General features: G+C 42.2%; 2 protein-coding genes across 5 annotated transcripts; one reads left to right on the forward strand and one right to left on the reverse strand.

Annotated features, from left to right (window-relative positions):
- Positions 1–3,554: 3,554 nt before the first annotated feature.
- Positions 3,555–9,181, reverse strand: PPP1R3D (protein phosphatase 1 regulatory subunit 3D). Of its 2 annotated transcripts, XM_075516740.1 has the most exons (2): positions 7,716–9,181; positions 3,555–7,544 (listed from the first exon to the last, which is right to left on the reverse strand). In XM_075516740.1, exons 1-2 carry the CDS (start codon positions 8,340–8,342, stop codon positions 7,392–7,394), a joined length of 780 nt encoding a protein of 259 aa, XP_075372855.1. In that variant the 5' UTR covers positions 8,343–9,181; the 3' UTR covers positions 3,555–7,391. The 2 variants fall into 2 exon arrangements, with proteins under 2 accessions (XP_075372855.1, XP_075372854.1); XM_075516739.1 differs by having other exon boundaries at positions 3,555–9,181.
- A 31-nt stretch (positions 9,182–9,212) lies between these two features.
- FAM217B (family with sequence similarity 217 member B) lies at positions 9,213–18,698 on the forward strand. 3 transcript variants are annotated; one of them, XM_075516741.1, is made up of 5 exons: positions 9,213–9,418; positions 10,798–11,003; positions 12,201–12,312; positions 12,408–12,493; positions 12,890–18,698. In XM_075516741.1, the coding sequence occupies exons 2-5, from the start codon at positions 10,909–10,911 to the stop codon at positions 14,079–14,081; spliced, it is 1,485 nt and encodes a 494-aa protein (XP_075372856.1). In that variant the 5' UTR covers positions 9,213–9,418; positions 10,798–10,908; the 3' UTR covers positions 14,082–18,698. The 3 variants fall into 3 exon arrangements, with proteins under 3 accessions (XP_075372856.1, XP_075372857.1, XP_075372858.1); XM_075516742.1 differs by lacking the exon at positions 9,213–9,418 and adding an exon at positions 9,485–9,895; XM_075516743.1 differs by lacking the exon at positions 9,213–9,418 and having other exon boundaries at positions 10,802–10,998.
- The last annotated feature ends 284 nt before the right edge of the window (positions 18,699–18,982 follow it).

An 18,982-nucleotide genomic window follows, 5' to 3' on the forward strand; every position in this document is an offset into this window, starting at 1 on the left:
CCGCCGTTCAGCTGCCGCGGGAGGCGGCGCTTTGCCGAGGCGGTGCCGCCGTTGGGCGAGGAGAGGGCGGTACCTGCGGGCGTCCGGCCGGCGCGCCCCGAGCTGCCTTAGGCCGGCCCGCCCCGCGCTGCCCCGAGCTCCGCTGGCGCCTCCGGCCTACGTGAATTCTGCCCCCGTTCGGGAGTGGGGGGTGGATGGGGCCGCAGCCGCCCTAACGGCTATTAAAAACCCCGCCGCCCCCCGCGGTGGGGCACCTGCCCTTCCCGCCGAGCGGGGCTGACGGCCTGCTGGCCCGGCGCCCCTGGCTCCCGCCCCGGCTCGGCCATCGTGCTGCAGCGCACGAAGCGTTTGCCGAGTGTTCCTGCAGCAGGAACCGCTGCCGTCACGGCACTAGGGCGACGTGACTCGGGAGGAAAGGGAAGCCACCTCCTGCAACGGGGAAGGGGGTTCGTGGCGTGGTTCTACTCACGTGCGATACGTAGTCGTGTCCGAGGACCGCGCCTGCTTACACAGGACCTCCACTGTTCTGCTTGTCCTATACTGCAAATTGTCTGTAGCCATACCCGGTATTTAGAACGCTCCTTTCAGTACGTAGCGTAGACGAGTTACTGGGCATGAGTTTGCGAACCCAATGTAATTTATTCGTATGCTTAATTCAGAACCATGTTCACTACCATCAAGTGCCCGAGTAGGTAGAATAGACACAGAAACTCAGATGCAGACCTGGTGTTGATAAAGGGCTTCTACTGACATTTGTGGTCTTTATTATACAGGGGGAGCTGGGTAACATGCTTAAATGAAATCCAACAGTTCCAAAGTGGGGTTTACCTGTACTGGTGTATCTTATCACCTGTATCACAAATACAGGTGATAAAATTTAGCATGAATCTCACATATTCCAGTGGAGTATCAGGGAGCATCTCTGTTCATATCTAGAATAAGGTGCAATAGTGGAGTATCTAGGAGAAGAATCGCCTTTCACAGCAGATAAACCTGCAGCAATTGTAAATAAAATAACACCACTGACTTTCTAAAATAAGAAAAACACATCAATACTATAAAAGGCAAAAAAGCTGTACAGAAAGTATTTAAAATACCACCAGATGTCACTGTAATTCAAGAAAATGACAAGCGGTGTGAGGATTGGAGTACCTCCACTGAGGAGGTGATCCCATAGGACTGAGTAGCGCTGAGCATTTTGCGGGAGGCATGGTCAGCTAAAGGGATTAACTGCAGGTTTAACTGCTGTCACATTTGCTGTTGGGATACTTTACTGGAAGGCAGTGGGTGATCTGAAGCAGATGTGGAAGTACAGCTTTACTGAGAAGCCTACTAGGGAGAAAACTTTGCATGCAGAACTTGGAGCATCAGAAGTTTTGTATAAAAACTGAATTCTGAGTTCCGCTTTCATCATATGAAGCAGAAGTAATAAAAGTTAATTTGCATTTGATGCTTTCCTTTACCAGTCACATTAGCATACACAGAGGCTTAGACTATCCACAGATTTTCAGATCTTGAGCATTCTATAGAAAAGAAAAGTGAGCCATAAAGTACGGGAGAAGTGGATCATACACTTTCTCTCCTGCATTAGGTACACTGACGTGACTGGGAGGCTACTGTGTGGTCATTTCTCATTCTCTAATGTCTATTTTGTTTGGTTTAGCAGAAGGGAGGTCAACAGAAAGCAGAATTTTCATCAAGTTATGCATTAAACAGTCTGGAACAAGCAGTGAAATTATTTGGGCCACAGATATGGCAACTACACTTAAAAATTTCAGAGAAAATGGAAGCAAAACTGTCTTTAAGGTAGGGTAGCACTGTCTACAGGGACCCTTTCTTCACTACAGTAGCAGAAATATTTACCTTCATTACAGGTACTGGAAAATGTTGTACTGGTCAATATAATCTATCTTTGGTGCAGCTGCCATCGCATGTAGAACTGAGAAGGGTCAGAAGCGTTGATGCCAACAGTTTTAATATCAAGCGTCAGCTGAAATAGTTGCAGATCTGAGATCACAAGGAGAAAGCCAAATCAGGAAAGAAGTCAGTACTAACATTAGACTCATGTTGACAAATGACTAATCATTTAGACTTGCTGTTCTGTGTCTTTACCAGGCAATGCCGTAAAGTACATATAAGATTGTCTTGAGCACTGATGATACACTAAATTAAGTACTGTAGTTACAATTAACTGTTAGCATATTACTATTACTACTAGTTGGAATTTATTTTTTTCTTTGTAAGATAAATACAAAGAAACTATGAATTTGAAACTAAATGTATCAATAACACCTATATTAGAAATAACACTAACTACCTGTAAGATAAACCTGATGGTTGGATGTTCACAGCAAGAGCCAGTCCTTCTCTTAAATACTCTTACACACATCCCCACACACCCCCCACCCTCACTCCCCAGGCTAAAACAAATTCACATTGTTTTCAGGTGATTTGTTAAAACCAAAGACCACTAACTTTATCCTTTGCTAGTGTCCTGGTTAGTCTACACTGTGGTTGCCCTATTTATTTCCAGGTGATGCTTAATACTCTATTTTAGTGTGTAAAGTTATGACAATTAAGGTGTTACTGCTAGTTCTGATTCAGATCAGTAGTATAGGAAAATGGTCAAACGAGTCACGAAGACAAGATATTATAATACCATGCTTTCTAAAAGCACTCTCCTTTATGCATCTACATGTATATATTTATAACACATAATATGTATACTTTGTAATAAAAAGTGACATTGACATTCTTAAACAACTTAGCATAATATAGACATTCCCATGTATTTAAACTGTGATTTGCAATAATCATCTTTCCCCCAAGCAACTTTGACAATGCAGTGTTGAAGTTACTAACACTGATTAAAAAGTAGTAATATATGTCTTTATTAATTATGTCTTCTAGTTAAATGCCTCCATTTTGCTTTAGAAGAAACCTGGTGACAGATTAGTCAAATCTTGAACTGTATCAAGTAAATGCTTGACACTGATGGAGATGCATTTCATAGAGGATAAATCAGTTGCTGTAGAGGTGGACACTCTCTTAACATACCCTATGTAGGTATATTTTCAAGAAACCTGTGGGTGAAAAGAACATGGTTTGAGAGGAAAGACTGCAGCAATGAAAACTAAAAGAACAAATAGCAGAAAGAATAACAACTGTGAGGCTCTGAAATTAGTGAGTTAAGTACAGTCTAGCACAGCTTTCGAAGTGCTATTAGAAGAAAACCCCTTTCTCTTCTTTTCCATGAAACCATAGTAGAATTAACTGGCAGCGTGCCTCTTTTCAACATTAGATTGTAATCCTGCAGATGCTGCATGCACAGAACTCTGAGGTGAAACGACAGCAAATTCCATGTAAGAATTGGCAGCCTGGTGATTTTTGCAGCTACACAGACTAATCACTATATTTTTATGAAGTGCTGTTCATTTCTTAGCAACTCGAACCCACCTTACTTTCCCAAGTATGTTGCTCTGTGACAATTCAGCACTAAGTTGCCTCACAAGTTTTCTTAACTGTTAACAGGAGTACCATTGACAAAAACAATGTAAAATTGTGAAAAGCTTTTATTACAATCTTTTGTATTACAATAGCCATAGTTTTATTATTGTTTTTAAAATGAATTAAGCGCTTTGCAATTGTACACCTCTCCACTAAAACAAAATAACCTTTTGTTTAGCATATGTGCTTTATTGATATACTGTGTAATGTACTTTATTCTGGACGTTTAATCAGGAAAGACAAACCCCTTTTTCATTTACATGGATTCCATATGTGTCTTTAAAAAACATGCTTGAAAGAACCTTGGAATTGTGGACTACTAGACATTAATCTATTGTATGACTATAATAAATACAGGTTTTTAAAAGTGCATTATATGGCAATAACCCTTGTGAAGAATTTACTTTTACAAAATCCTCATTATAAGGGAAGTGCTCAATTTGAACACAGTGCAAGCAGTCAAGTTGTCCTGAGAATGTATAAAGGTGGTCATAAGTTCACCTTCATGACAGGTGTGTTAATGGCTTAATCCCTTTTTTGTCAACTAGAATCCTTTTTATGTTCACTACTCAATGTGACAGGAAAACGTAAGTGCAAATTTCATCTTTCATGTGACAGGTGCCAGTAGTCACGTGTGAATGTTTAACAGCTTAATCCAGAGATACTCAGTACTGTTATAAGGTAGGCCTGCTCAACTCACAGTCAGCAATGCCAGACAACTGGTTTAGTTAACAGCTACTGTCAATTCTTCTCCACCAGTGCAAGACAAGCAAAGAGAGAAAAGGCAAACTCTGCATAATACTTTAGTATTCAAGATTTTGCACATGCAAATACCCTGAGAGGTTGTGGAAGAAAGACAATACAAGCCAAACTCACACTGCTGAGACATTCGTTTCTCACCTCTCTGACACTGTGGTATACATGACATTAACCTTTAAACTGACAGCCTCAGCTTTACATAATCTGTCCCTGCCTGCAGTAACACTCAGATTTGACATTTGCTAGCACATGAAAGAGTCTCTCCCAGAAGACGGCAACAGCATCTTTCTGCCAGTAAGCCAACTATTGCATTGGGCTCTGGCAACATCCATTGTAAACCAGTATCAAATACCAGTCTCAGAAGAGAGGGATTTTTAATGGTGTGCTACGAGGCAATTCAGGAGTTTTGCTGATGGAAGAAATACAGTAATTTGTGAGGGGGAAAGAGGGGGGGAACAATACTTTAAAATAGTGCCTTTTATTCATCACAAGTGCTTCTGTGCATGTGTGTGCTCGCTTTCTTCTTACTTCGCTGACAAGTACATAAAATGCCGCTTCTATGGACTTTAACAATACTGGATAAACTTTAATGGAATTCCTTAAGTGAGCAAGTTTCACCAAAGTAAGGGTATGCGATTTCAATTTATGCCAAGAAAGATTCTTCAGCTGTCACTGAAGGCATGTTTCAGCTCATCTCATTTGACATCTACAGACTCTGGCATACTTTGGCATGATCTGCACTAACGCCGAGAATTTCAGCATGGCAGAACTAGTCCCGCAGCATTTGCTCTGCACTCAGCAGAGATGACACAGTTTGTCACCCCACCGGTAGTCTGCTAACTGTAGCGAAAACATCTCCCTTGACTATGAAGAGCATAGATTGACTAGTTCAGATACGTTATGTCCTATATTGTCATATGTCATTTAGTCATATGAAGCCCACCATAGGAGGCAAAAAACCTTACAATCACATAGTGCCCCTTCTTACAGAGCTCTCATTTTTTGTGCCATACAAGGAAGACTAAACTTCCAGTTGCCTGCACTGATTTTTCTAGGAGACAAGAGTTGCTGCCAGATTGGTAATTGTCACTTCTCTACCCCAGATACAGAAAATAACGCAGGTGGATTGAAAGCAGTCAGCACTCTTTCCTCTCTGTAGTTGGCAATTGCACCTTAGCCTCACCTACTCCTTCAAAACAATTTCAACTTAAATGTCCAACCTCACAGTGCTCCAATACAAAGTTAAAGCAGACAACATAGTAAATTCTCAATAGTTTCAAACAGGATTGAGTTTTCTCGGTACTCCGCAAGAGGTGCTCAGCAGCTCATAGAATCATCATTCATGACTTCAGTTCCTTTGAAAGCCAAAGACTAATGGAACCAGGCAGCTTCTTCACTTGAAATCCTAGCTTTGCTAAATGGGTATCACAACTAAGTAGTAACATTAAGTTGCCAGACACATGAATTTTCCTGGGGTTTCTGCACTTCCAGAATGACTCAGTAGAGTTTTTGGACTAATATATACTTCGCTGTGGGTTACTTACAACTGTGATTTTAAAAACAACTTGTGGTTTTGATGAATAAGCAGCAATCCAAAATAAGATGCCTGAGTAAGTGGCCTGATTTTCATAGTATAATCCTTCTAAAAAGCAGCTCTTCTAATACATCCAGCCAGCCAGTTTTGAAAATTTATGCTACACGTATAAAGATAAACTTTGCATGCAGTGATGAATATGTATGAAAAAAAATCATGGACTATCTTTTACTTACTTACAGATTTAAGCCTGTCACCAATCTTAAACCACACTAAAACCACAGAATTAAAGTGGCAGAGCAAGCAGCATGGGAAGATTACATGTAACAGCGTTACTGTGCTCCCCCTGCTGCAGAAGTGATTCTGTTTATGGGTCCATGTAAGTATCAATTTACCAGTAAAATCATCATTTTGCTTTGAAGTTCCCACTTTGTGTTGCATAGGAGGCAGTCTTAAGAGTTCAACTGATTTATAATGAGTAGCTGATTAAAGAATTCAAACATATTACTGCAGTAGTACTGGGATGCTGGGGAACATGCAGCCAGGATTCAGGGTTCTAGTGTACTACTCCAAGGCTCTGTAACCAGCTCCCTGTATTGTCTTTTATAGATATATATAGATATATAGATATATATATCTATCTCATATCTGTTTCTTGATCTATAAATTTACCTGTTTCAGGTTACAGTGTAAGATCATTAGTATTCATATAGTGCCTTGAGGTCTTCAACTGTAGTTGCAACACAAGTGCAAAATTGCTGTAATTTCCCTTAGTAAAAACAGGTGCACAAGGAAAGGACAATTCCTGTACCACCACCTAGAGAAAAAGCCTACTTGCGCATCACCTGAAAAAGATGAGAACTTCCCAAGATCTGCCTTACACAAACTTTGGTAACAATCATTCCTGCTGCCTACAGCAAACACTAGAGATAAGAAAAGGCACTTTTCTCTCTCTCTCCTTTTTTTTTTTTTTTTAAGGGAAACAGAGGGGCTGATGGGACATTTTCATGTATGTTTTGCTCATAATAACATTTAATTTCCAACCCAAATATTAATAGAAATATTTAACATGGTTACAGTCTTAATAATATATAAATATAAATACAAGTACTTCCCTACAGTGTCTGCCATCCAAATTATGCATAAATGGAATAGTGCCCAGACTTGGTGAGATAAACAAAACCAGTAAAGCCACACTGCCCATTTAGAAAACAGACAGTACAAAATGGTAAAATACATCAGTTAGAAATACTCTATGCAACCTAGAATATTACTAGCAACATGAAGTGTCTTGCTTTGCTCTCTGGTAGTCTGACAGCACCCCTTAGAACCATTCTGCACCGATTCATACGCTACAAGAAATCACTCGGGCTTTCAACGGATGTAACTCAATACACATTTTGGCCCTTTTTCTTTCTGAGAGGTTTAGAACAGTTTGTACGGGTCATTGGCTACTTCCCTGCCCCGGAACACTTCGCCAGGTTTGGCAGATTTAAAAAAGGAGACTGTTGCTGTAGGAGCAGAGAGCCATGCCAAGGAAGAGAGTGCCACCGAGACTACTGACAAGCTGCTCTGCATCCCCTTTCTTCATTCAGATGAAGTGGATCCAGCTCTCCTCACATTCTCTAGGCATCTTAAGGGGGTGAGTCCGGCAGGTAAGACTGTAGTTTTTGCCTCTGTTGTTATCCCAATACTCCCGGCCGTTGACTTGGTACCTTGCTGCAAACTGGACTACAGAGCACAGCTGAAGGAGGAAAGGAGGCACAGGGAGAAAGAAAGTGAAAACATCAACCTGATCCTGCCCATTTTTCCCAGGGATGCTACTGTGCCAATGAGCACACACTTCATGGAGGCTTTTCCACTGGTTGAAGGTGTATCGCACAGATACCTGCTTCTCAAAAGCAACATTGCGAACCTGGATGGTGCCACTGAGCCCCAAATCTGAGCTGGTCACTCGTTCAAGACACACCTGCTGCTCCTGAAGTCGTGAGGAGAAATCCATACAGTCCGCAGGCTGCTGGAAGTCAGGGACCAAGCACTGCATGGTAAACTCCAAGTCCGAGCTGCTGCACCAGAGGTCTGAGTTTATGGAGAGCCTGGAAAGGACATGCAAGGGGATGGATGGATCCTCTCCAGTCTGGAAGACTTTAACTTCAGTGAGCTCCAAGCCCAAAGCATCAGCAAATCTCACCCGGTTCATACGACTCTGGCATCCAGGAACTTGACACTGCACTGCTGCCCGCTTCCTTCTTTCGGGCGATGTAGGCAAAGATCTCGCTCGGCGGCGTATGATAGGCCGTAATGCTGGATCACAGCTGGAGGAAGTGCTGCTCTGAAGCTTATTTGGCTGGGGGCCCCCCTTAGCTGGGGTACTGCTCCGAAGAGTCATGCTGCTATTTGCATGGACTGCTGGGGGCTGCTGCTGCCCTCCTCCCAGTCCTTCTTCAGCCCGTAACATGTTCTGATAGAGATCAGAGACATAACTGGGATTCCTCCGAGGACCACGTACCTCCATTCTTAACTGATGACAAAAGATCAGCATTAACACTGCAGGTAATAATGAGCACTGCCTCTCTGAGGCATGTAACTTGGGAATAGCAGCCACAGACAGTATTTGAGGTTATTGCACTGGATGCAGCGAAAATCAACTGGAACAACGTAGTCTGCTGAACGAAGGGCAGAAACCTGGAAGCTCTCGCAGTAGCTGGAAGTGAACCAGAGGCTAGTGCATTGTATAGGGAGATGAAGGCAGTCGCACTAGCTGGTAAACTCGAGGCCGCTGTGCTGGCTGGTGGACCCGTTGCTCAGGCTGGAGAGGGATTCAAGGCTATCACCGTTGATGCTGGAGGACCTGAAGCTCTCACGCAGGCTGGAGACTGACTGGAGGCTGTCGTGCTGTACACCGAAGGACTCCAGGCTGTCGGAGAGGTCACCGGATGCCTGGGGGTTGCTGTGGTGCGCCCCGAAGCACCCTCGGCCGTTACACAGGGTGAGAGGGGCCTGCAGGCTGTCCTCGCAGACGCCGACCGACCCCACGCTCCTGCAGCAGCAGCAGCAGGGACACTCCAGGCTGTCACACTGGATGCTGGGCGACTCGCGAGGGCTGCCGAGGCTGGGGAAGGCTTGGAGGCTGTCGGGCGGGAGGGAGCCGGAGCCGAGGCCGGGGCTGCTGCAGAGGCTGGAAGGAGCGCGGGGGCCGTCGCGGCGGAGGCTGTCGGGCGGGGCTGCGGAGGCAGACTCGGTACTGTGGCCGGAGGGGGAGGGATCCGCGTCTGGGGACTCTGCAGCCCACATCAGCTGCACAGTCCTCCCTCCGCCCCGCGGCAAGGCAAGGCGATGCCCGGCCTGCCTCTGGCCGGCCGCAGGCAGAGCGCCGGCGGCAGCAGCACCACCCCCGACACGACCGCCCCGCTCGCCCCGCGGCGGAGACTGCCGCCGCGCACCCTCCCTCCCCGGCAGCGCATGCGCGGAGTCTCTCCCTCCCGCCCCTTCCTCGCGCCACGCGCACGGAACGGCCTGTGCGCGCCGCCGCCGCGCGCCTGCGCACTGCCTGCCTGACGCCGCTGCCCTCCGCTTGCCCTTCCTTGCCGGTGGCGGCTGAGGCAGAGGCAGAGACAGGTACCGGGCAGGGCACCGGCGGGGCCGGCGGTGGCGAGGGGGCGGGGGGTTCGCGGGCCTGGAGGCGGTCCGTTAGTTAGCCAGCCGCCCCCCGGCCGTTGTCGTTACGGAGCGCGCTGGCAGTTATCGGCGGGAATCGCTGGCGCATCCCGGCAGCGAGCGGAGCGGGGCCCGGCTCGGCGGCCGTCCGCGGCCGCTGCGGGCAGAGCCTGCCACCGCGGGCTCGGAGCGAGGAAACCGGCCTGCAGCCGCTCTTGCGTTACGTCGGCTCTTCGGGGGGCGAGCTGCCCCGTCAGTGTGCGTGAACGCGCTGCTCCGAAGCGCGGGGGTCCCAGTCGGTGGGGAGCTGAACACCCTCCGCTGCGCTCCCGCCTCGGCCGGGGAGGTGAGGGGGGGAGGCATTGAGGAAACAGGACAGGATCAAATGTAAATGGCTACAGACATGAATATCTACGCAGCACTGCAACAAAACTACAGGTGGGTAAGGAGAGGTATTTTGGTGCTAGTCATCTGTCACCTTTTGCAAATCGCATCTGTGCACCCCAGTGTGGGAATGCAGTTTCTGGAAAATGAAAGAACGCTACAAATTCTGCTCTGAGTATTTTTAGTGGGAACTTAGGAGTACTGAGAGATTTGTTTGGGAAGAAGAAAAAATTAAGTATTTGATACAAAATTTGCATATATGATTATAGGAAGAGTGCATTTTCTGACACAAAAAGGACAACTCAACATGCACAGAACGCGGGTGGCTGATCATCTGTTCTTGTTAAATTAAGAGCAGAAACACCCACCACCACTTGGCTGTGATACTTGGCTCCAGTCACTACATGTAATGCTGCGCAGGAGGAACAAAATGATGATTAGCACATTACACGATGAAAAGTCGCTCTTCTAACGCTGCCGTACCCTCAGATGTTTTCCTGTATTTTACTGACAATCTTTCAGGGACGGGCTTTTACACCACAGGGCGAGAGCTCGGTGGTTTGCGCGGCGGCTGGCCCAGCCTCCCGTGGTACTGATGCGGTAGCCAGGGCTGACTGACGGGCTGTGCCGGGTGGCTGCAGCGGCAGCAGGGCTTCCCACAGCAAAGCCTGGCCTGTCTCCCTGGCTGGCTTTGGCCCGCTCTGCTCTGCAGCTTTACGGCCAACCTGTGCCCCTCGCTGCCCTCGCTGCTTGGCTCTCCTCTCAGTACCCGGGGTGATGACAGCTCGGCATGGATCGGCAATAGTAAGGCGAATGATGCTGGTTCCCATTAAGCGAGCGCTGGGGGAGGGGACTGTTTTCCACTACCGTTTGGTAGCTGATTATGTTTATCTTACTGCTTTAAAAATAAATCACGTTGGGAGGAATCGCATGGTGTTTGTTTACTGCATCTCTAGGACGTGGTGATGTTTGCATTTGATACGCTGTGTCTTACGAACCCAAAAGACTGGAGTCCTTTGAAGATTATGTAAAAATAAAGGTGCAGGTACCCTTTAAAAAGACTAATAATGGGACCAGGCATTCAAGAATATCCCTTGTTACTGCACAGAGAGACACAGAAAAAGGAAAGCCAAATCAATGAAAACCACAAAGGAACGGTAAAGTAAGGAAATTATTTTCTCTCTTTCTAGTTACAGAGATCTCTAAATACTGTAGGTTAGTTAATGAGTACATGGCTGTACTGTTCAGATTGTCATCCTCTCCTCTGATCCACAGCAAGAGAAATGATTGTGCCGTATGATCATGCAGGTCACAAAGTAAGAGAGGTGACTGCATCAATGCTGGAGACACAAGACTTATTTTTCAGTCTTTTATAAGCTCTTGAATTGGTGAAATCATGTTTTTTTAAAACAAAATCTGACTATATTGACATAAAAACTGTGAACAAGATGTACAGCCTGACAGATTAACTGAACTGCAGTCAAACTAGATTAGAGCGGGAGGGCACAGTTTGCTTATTCCTGTTCTAAAATGACATTTGAAAGCTTTCATTTTTAAAATTAGTAATATTTCTTGTTTGTAGAACAAACACTGTTTTCTGATTCCTACAGAATACACTGATTTAATGATTCTATGTGCTTACACAGAAATGTATCTGATTTAACTGAGGAAATACATATTTTAGTTTTAAGCTGTCAGGATCAATAATGCCATTCCTTTTGCTTGCATATGAGTTTTTCTCCTACTAATATTTCCACAACCCCAGTATAACATGAAATGGTGAATTTTTTTTGTGCCTTTGTTGTGAAATAGTTTGTATTAATATCAGAGTAGACAGTATGCTCCCTGCCCACTTCCACTCCTTAACTTCATTGGAATAATCCTTTAAATTTTGTTGAGAGTATGCAAATGAGAAAGGCAAGCAAGATTTGGCTTGCAGTGGCCTTCATATTGTACTTAATAATTAATTTTGTTAAATTGCAGTAGGACCATATACCAGGTACTATAGAAATCAGTAGTTAAATATGTACTCTCTAATATTTACTATTTATTAACCCCAAAGTAACTTTGGGATCCTCTAACAGAGAATTCTATGTAAGGGCTAAGTTCTATTATTATATCATCTGATTGAATTATTCACTTTTGCATTAGTAGTATTAAAAATACAGTAGTGCATTAGTAGTATAAAAAATAAAAAGTGACCATGGCATAGTTCTGATGAACTATATTCATAGTTCTGAATAGTTGCAATCAACTCTCTCTTTTAAACTGAATTGCACTCTAAACTTTTATTGTATTTCTATGCTGATGATCGTATATGTTGCTATTTATATGTGATATTCTGTTTAATCCTTGCTAGTTACACTAATGGAAAAAGCCATCCAAGCACCAAAGGACTAAATAAATCAATTTCTCACGTGAAATCTTCTCCTGGAAGATTAGGCAAGAATGTATCAAGCGCCACTGAAAAGGTAAATAATTCAATTTTTTTGTTTGTTTACAGAAAAAGAGTACTTAGTTTATGTCAGCTTTCTTAATAACATCACAAACTTTCATATCTTTTCAGATTTCCCATGACACTCAGGATGGTAACCAAACAAGTATTTTTAAGAAGGGAAGAAGCCAGCTGGATGACAATACTCAGTCAAAAAGGTAGTTTTATGTTAAGATTGTCTGTTTAATTTGTAGACATTTCAAACTGGTATATCAAATCCTTGTGATGAAATAATGGCTTCCATGTTTTGTCTTTAGCTTAACTGGTCCGAGAATTCAGCATTTATGAGGACAACAAATTTAAGTTATCAATATGGAAACTTACTTAGTGAGTTCTCAGGCAAAATCAGAATAAAATAAAACAAAAAAAATCAGTGGTACGCAGTGTTATCTCTGCCAGCAGATATTAATTTTACCTCATTACTAAGTTTCCATGCCAATTTTAGCTTCATTTGTGTAGATCCATGTCCTTGAAGGAGGTAGCAAGACCTTTGTAAACTGTTGTTCCAATGACATTAATCATTCTAAGAGGATATAATCTTTATTTTTCTTTAGGATCACGAGTGTTTGCACATCACTGCACAGAGGACAAGGACCAAAGATGAGTCTCCCAGAAAGAAGGGAAAATGAATCTTTTCTGCACAGGATCCCTCCAACAATAAAGGGCAGCACACAAGGTAGCTTCTGTAGGGTTAAAGATGTCCCGACGCAACATTTTTATGGCAGTAAAAAAGAACAGTTAGAAAAGAATCACGAAAAACATATTGCTGAAGCTGGTCCATGCTCTTCTAAATGGCAAGAAGCATCTGTAGATGAAATGTTTCTTGATTTTGAATCAGTACAAATTATTAAAGAAGATGCTGAAGATGATAGTGCCAGTGATCTCTCTGATTCAGAAAGGATTCCCATTCCCCCATCTCCCTGCACACCGCCAGAACTTATTCTCCGAGCTGAAGAAATTGATCCAGTTTGTTTGGAGCATGTCCCTGATACGGGTTTTAAAGAATCAGAATATTACTACCCAGACTTCCTCCCACCCCCTTTCAACTCATGGGACTTGAAGCAACTGGCCATCTTTGTTAATGTAGAGGGTAAAGCTGAATTTCGACCAAAGCCAACAGGATTTCTTGAGAAATACATTGATCGCCTTTTGCAGCTGGAATGGCTGCAAATGCAGACTGTACAGAATGAGAAAGGAAAGGCAGCCAAAGCCAGACCACAGACTGCTCCCGGCTCCATCCGTACCCTAAAAAGCCCTGGCAAAGGCAAAGCATTGCTCAGCCCTTTGCCTAACAAGCAAGTGGTTCCCCAAGAAAGTGTTACAAAGCTGCCCAGAAGCTATTCAGGTCACAGGGGAGATTCATACTGTGAAGAAAGTCACCAGTTATATTCTCATCCAGGTCACTTGAAACTTTCTGAGAGAATGGGATGTGCGCTGTCTTCTCAGAGACAATCTGGTGAAGTAAGGAGTGAACTGAAAAAAAAACCAACTGCAAAGCAACAGCTTCTCAATACGCAGCCCTCTGAGAACAGTTCTAAAATTCAAAGTGTTGGTAATGTCAGACCCCCTAAGCAAACGCCAGTATTCCACGGTTCAGCTGCTCCCATCAAAAGCTTAAAAACATACGTGTATACAAATCCAAAGAAAAATGGCAATGCCAACAATTATGTTCCTTCTAAAAAACCAACAGGGGACAGGAAAGTAAAAACAAATGGCACAAAGCAAACCTCATGCAAATTTAAATGAAGAAAAATTCATTAGTAAATGTTGATGCTTCTTGACTGCTAGAAAGCATTTGCCCAATGCAGAAGGGTCATGTTTTCTTCATAGGAAGATCCTGAGAAAATATGTTCTTGATGCATGGTTCTAAGTCAGCACTGTTCATTTCAATACATTTGATCTTAAGCCAGCAAGGCCAGCAGGAAATCTTTTCCCTGAAGGCAAGTGTCTTCCATTGGTTTTTCCTCAAAAATATTTGCAATTGCTCGATGAAGATAACAATAGCAGAGTATGAAAGTTTAGAGAAATATCTAATTACAACATGTCCTCCTATTTGCACCAGCTGAAGTCCATTGAAGTCTGTGGTTTTCCTTATGCTTACCTTGGTGTTTTTGAGAGATTAGGATCCATGCTCTTTTTCTTGAACAGATGCGCTGTTTTGTGAGACAGGTTTGATGGTAGTGTTTTCTGACGGAAAAGGGCTCAACTGTTTTATAAAATAATGGAACACGCTTATCTATGCAAAGTCAAACTAATTCTTCACAGAAGATGATGAATTGGATTTTTTTGGTGAATTAGATATTTTTTTTTATAAGAAGAAGAATGGAGATAAAGTTTTGAAATATTTTAATGCAGAAAGGATTCTTTTTAAGACAAAAAATTATTAGGGAGCAGACAGCTTCAATAGTGACAGATTAAGAAAATGGAATGCCTATTTTTATACCCAGAAATCTTCACTGTGTTTACAGACAGCTGTCCTTGAAGTTCATTTTGTAAGCCTTGATGCTTTTTGTCATTTAGAGGAAATGACCAAATTTCAAATTGCACGTGGATATATATGACTAATGCAAAAGGAGGGTATTACTAGAGACTCTATGGCCTAATTTGCAGAACTGGTAGCCTCTCAAAACATAAAAAGTAGACTCTTAGGGGATGAATTTAAAGGCTATTGTAAGTTCAAGTAAAGATATATTTTGATACAAAAGATACCTGTTTTCAGTCACCTGAGATGACTTACTTATCCCATGGTCCAGCCTACTTCAGTTAGCTTGGCTTCTTCTTTCAAGGTTTAGTGAAGTGACATGGGGCAGTACCCTGCAGAACGATATCGTACAACCAGGATTGGGTCCTGTCCTCGGACCCTCTGTTTTCTCTTGTGTCTGTGAGATACAAGAGAATATGAAGGATAGTTCAGTGAGTATTCAAGGGTCAGTTCATCTGTTACAATTTCAAATCAATCAGAGCAGCTGGAGACACGATCTTGTTAAAGAGGAAATTCTAGAGGATGTTTTGTACTTTCATTTTAAAATGAAATACTGAGCAGCATTAACTTCATCCTCTGCCACCAGTCACAGTGAACTGTTTATGAGAAGTGAGCTGAGGTCTGATGGACCAGATTTTACAAGTGGATCCTTCACATTGTGATAGAAAATGAAAAAGTAGCAAATACTAAAGAGTACATTCTGTATATAGTTAAATTGCACTTCTCTTGTTAATCTCATCTTGGTTCTAAGATGCTTAGCTGTTTCTATTTTTTCATTGTGCCTACCAGATCTTCAGCTTTGTAAAATTTCAAAGCATGGATTTTTATGTAGTTTAAAATGTGAGAATATTAATAAATGTAGTAATAAACTAGGGTATTTTACAGTACATAAAAACATTGCTCAGGAATAGTCTAAGAAATATTTTTAGTGGTTTTTTCCTAGTCTACTGGAGACCAAATGTGAAATTTTAAATTGATAAAGGAAACAAATGTAATATACAGTATTATATTTCCATATTCAGTATTTGTGAAGTTACTGTTAAAATGAATTGTAGTTGCATGTACATTCAGCTCTATGCAATTAAAGTGAAACTTAATCTGACATGCTCAAAGATCAAATAAATTGGCTGTGTCAGACGTGTGGTGAAACAGGATGGCATTCAACACCAGCAACTGCAGAGGACCAGCACATTCTATTGTTGCTATTTCATCCTTTTGTTTTGTTCCAGACTCATGTATTTCAGCTTTTTTTAGATGAAAGGTTCTTGCATCCAGCACTAGAATTTCAAGCTCTGGCCGAATTCTGCAAGCCTTCATTAGTCAAGTTTTCCCGATTCTCATTAACAGTAGTGAAAGTTAGTAGGACTGCTCTTGCCAATAAGCACTACTTTAGTGCACGATTTTAGTAGACTGTTGTAGTGCACGATTTTAGTACACTTTTTAGTGCACAATTTTAGTACACTGTTTTAGTGCACTATTATAAGCACCAAAAGCAAGGTGAGCAGGATCAAGTCAATAATCAGAATAGCTTTTTTTTTAAACAAACTCTGTTAGATGCAGTAATTAATTTAGCATGTTATTATAGCACTGAATATTAGTGTATGCTAAATTTTCCTCTGAAATGTTACTCTATATTGATGCTTTCCTAAGTTATAAGGAGGGCATGTAGATACAGACACATTTTGTATGATCACTTCTTAAAGAATAAATAGTGTTTCAGTCAGCTTAGACCAGAGCAAAGGGTTGGCACTGAGAAAAGTTTTTTCTCACAGACCTAGGAAAGTTTTGTTTTAATGTCATGCTTGTGATCTGATGGACAGTGATCAGTTGTTGGAGACTAAAAAGCTAAGCAGGTGGAGATGGTGATGCGACTTAAAATAAGTCTGAGTACTTGTTCATCATTAAGCTCTGGCTGTGATCTGGCCAAGTGAGTTTGTCTCGCATGATAATCACACAAGTCTAATTTTTGTTCATTGATTTGATACCTCTTACACAGTCTTCTTTGTTCACATACAGAAATAGAAATTCTGTGTTTGCCTCAACAAACAGCTCTTAGCGTGAGCAGACCTGCAAGGGTTGGATTTTATCCTGCAGCACTTTTGCTTCCATTTTAACTTGACTGTTCTGGGCCTATAGATAAAAAGAGCTCCTTTCATGAAGAGGACTATGGTTTAAGTTTCCTTCATTTTGCATTGATGGATATTGTCTTTAGAAGCACTTCTGAATATAGCAGAAAATTTTATTCCATCAAATACATTCATTTTGGAATTAAAATACTTCCACAGCACAGTGTTTGTGTGGCTATTTATATTTTTTTTTCCACTATGTTCAGCAATATGATCATATGTGTGTCTAAGCCTAGCATTGACAATGCTTCTTGAAGAACAAGTTTACTGTGATGTGAGATATTTAAACAGAGTGATTTATTTTTTTCCTAGATAATTTAAAGGTTTAATGTTCTGCAGTACTACCTACAGAACAAATACGCTCAGGTTGCACTTTAAATAGCCGGATTCCAGTTCAGTTATACTAGTATAAACTTTGAACAACTCTATTGTTTTCAATGAAATTACGCTGTTACAAAGATGTGAAGAAACAGAATTTTGCTCCAATATGTATAAACTGTTTTCCTTAGTAATGCTAAACTGTATTTTTAATGCATAACATGAAGAATTTTAAAACAATATTGTTTTTCTTGTGACGTTTCTTTTTTCTCCATTACTTGCATCTCTGCAGTGAAATACTGTGGTCAGTTAAAGTTTTACCTCCCCTGCACCCCCTCGCACCTTGTGGTAGCTTTCAGTTATATACAGCAGCTCTGAAGTTTTTGCACAATGCCTCCAGATCCTCGTTCTGTTAGCACTACAGGTATCAAGCTTCTGCAGTTACTCAGGCTTTATGCTCCAAAGAGGGGTTTTCATTGTGTGAGCAATGCATACCCTTCTGGGGAGAGGGGCTTCACACCTTCCTCAAGTGGAAGAGCCTTTCAAGGAAGAGTCAGTCTCTACTGCTGGTTCAGTATCTTAAATCATGGGGTGGCCACTTGTTAAGGCTGATAAGGTTGACTGTATTTTTCTTTCCAAATGAGAGATTACGGTTGCTGGTACAAATTCAGCGTCATGGGGTGATAGTGCTTCTCACAAAGGCAAAAAGGCTTAGCAGTGTTCTTTCTGAGAAGGCCGAGTTCAGAGTGAACGGGTTGCCAGAAGTAGGGAGCTCTCGTCTCCCACCGATGCCTGTCCCAGGATGCTGTGACCGTAGCTCCCAGCCGTACTGCCTACGTGCTGCTGGTGCCCCTCTGCTTTTTGCTGCTGACTCATGCCCAAGCTGCTGGCAGAGGGGCATAATGCTGCAGGGAATGGTTATGCTTATTTCATGGGACTAAACTGTCTTGTTTGACTCCAGGCTGCTTAATTACGCCATAATCCCATTATTGCTTGTGTCCTTTCTGTGATTCATATATTGTTGTTTGAGGTATCTTTTATCTTGTATTTGCTATTTAAAGGATCTTGTTAGAAGTTTGAGAGTATTTTGACAGAGTTTTTTCAGTCAGTATGTGATACCGTTTTTGGAGCTGATATTATAGTCGACATTTCTACAGTATGAAATTGCCTGGAATGTACTATTTTTTGCCTTATCTTAAAGGTATTGAGCCTTTGTTGCTCCCATTGGCATTAGTGGGTTTTTTCCTGAAAAATAATTAAACAGACCAGTCTATCTGGAAAGACTAGAACTCGATTAACTGAGAATTTGCAGCCCAGCTTTTGATGTTGGTAATTATGTGTTCTTATTTATGTGAACTTTTTGTGGATATTTTTGCTAGTAATTTCATTGGAAAGTGATCTTGTAATTCAAAGTTACTGTATATTTACTATATTAAAAGTGAGATACTGCCTATTTGTTAGTTGTATTTTTTCATCATCCACAAGATGGCATCTCTGAATTTTTCTTTTAGGAAATTACTGCAGTGTAGGATAGAGCTTGTAGCTCACCGTATCTCAGCTATATTGCTGCTGGTGGCCAAGCAGCAGCAATATAGTAGTAAAAGCTGAGGTAGTTAAAGCCATATGGTTATTTCTACTCCACATGGCAGTCACTTCTGTAATGGCTGTTAAGGCATCATAATAGGTGAAAATAACAGGAAAAACTTACTTCATCATATTCA

This window comes from Mycteria americana, chromosome 14 (assembly GCF_035582795.1).
Source record: "Mycteria americana isolate JAX WOST 10 ecotype Jacksonville Zoo and Gardens chromosome 14, USCA_MyAme_1.0, whole genome shotgun sequence".
Taxonomy (NCBI): domain Eukaryota; kingdom Metazoa; phylum Chordata; class Aves; order Ciconiiformes; family Ciconiidae; genus Mycteria; species Mycteria americana.

Bases quoted from the DNA above. Each gene is read 5' to 3' on its own strand.
- PPP1R3D (XM_075516739.1), bottom strand. From the start codon at position 8,342: ATGCTGATCTTTTGTCATCAGTTAAGAATGGAGGTACGTGGTCCTCGG.
- FAM217B (XM_075516741.1), top strand. From the start codon at position 10,909: ATGGGACCAGGCATTCAAGAATATCCCTTGTTACTGCACAGAGAGACA. The intron at 11,004-12,200 runs GTAAGGAAATTA...AATCCTTGCTAG, and splicing joins AACCACAAAGGAACGGTAAA to TTACACTAATGGAAAAAGCC. The intron at 12,313-12,407 runs GTAAATAATTCA...ATATCTTTTCAG, and splicing joins TATCAAGCGCCACTGAAAAG to ATTTCCCATGACACTCAGGA.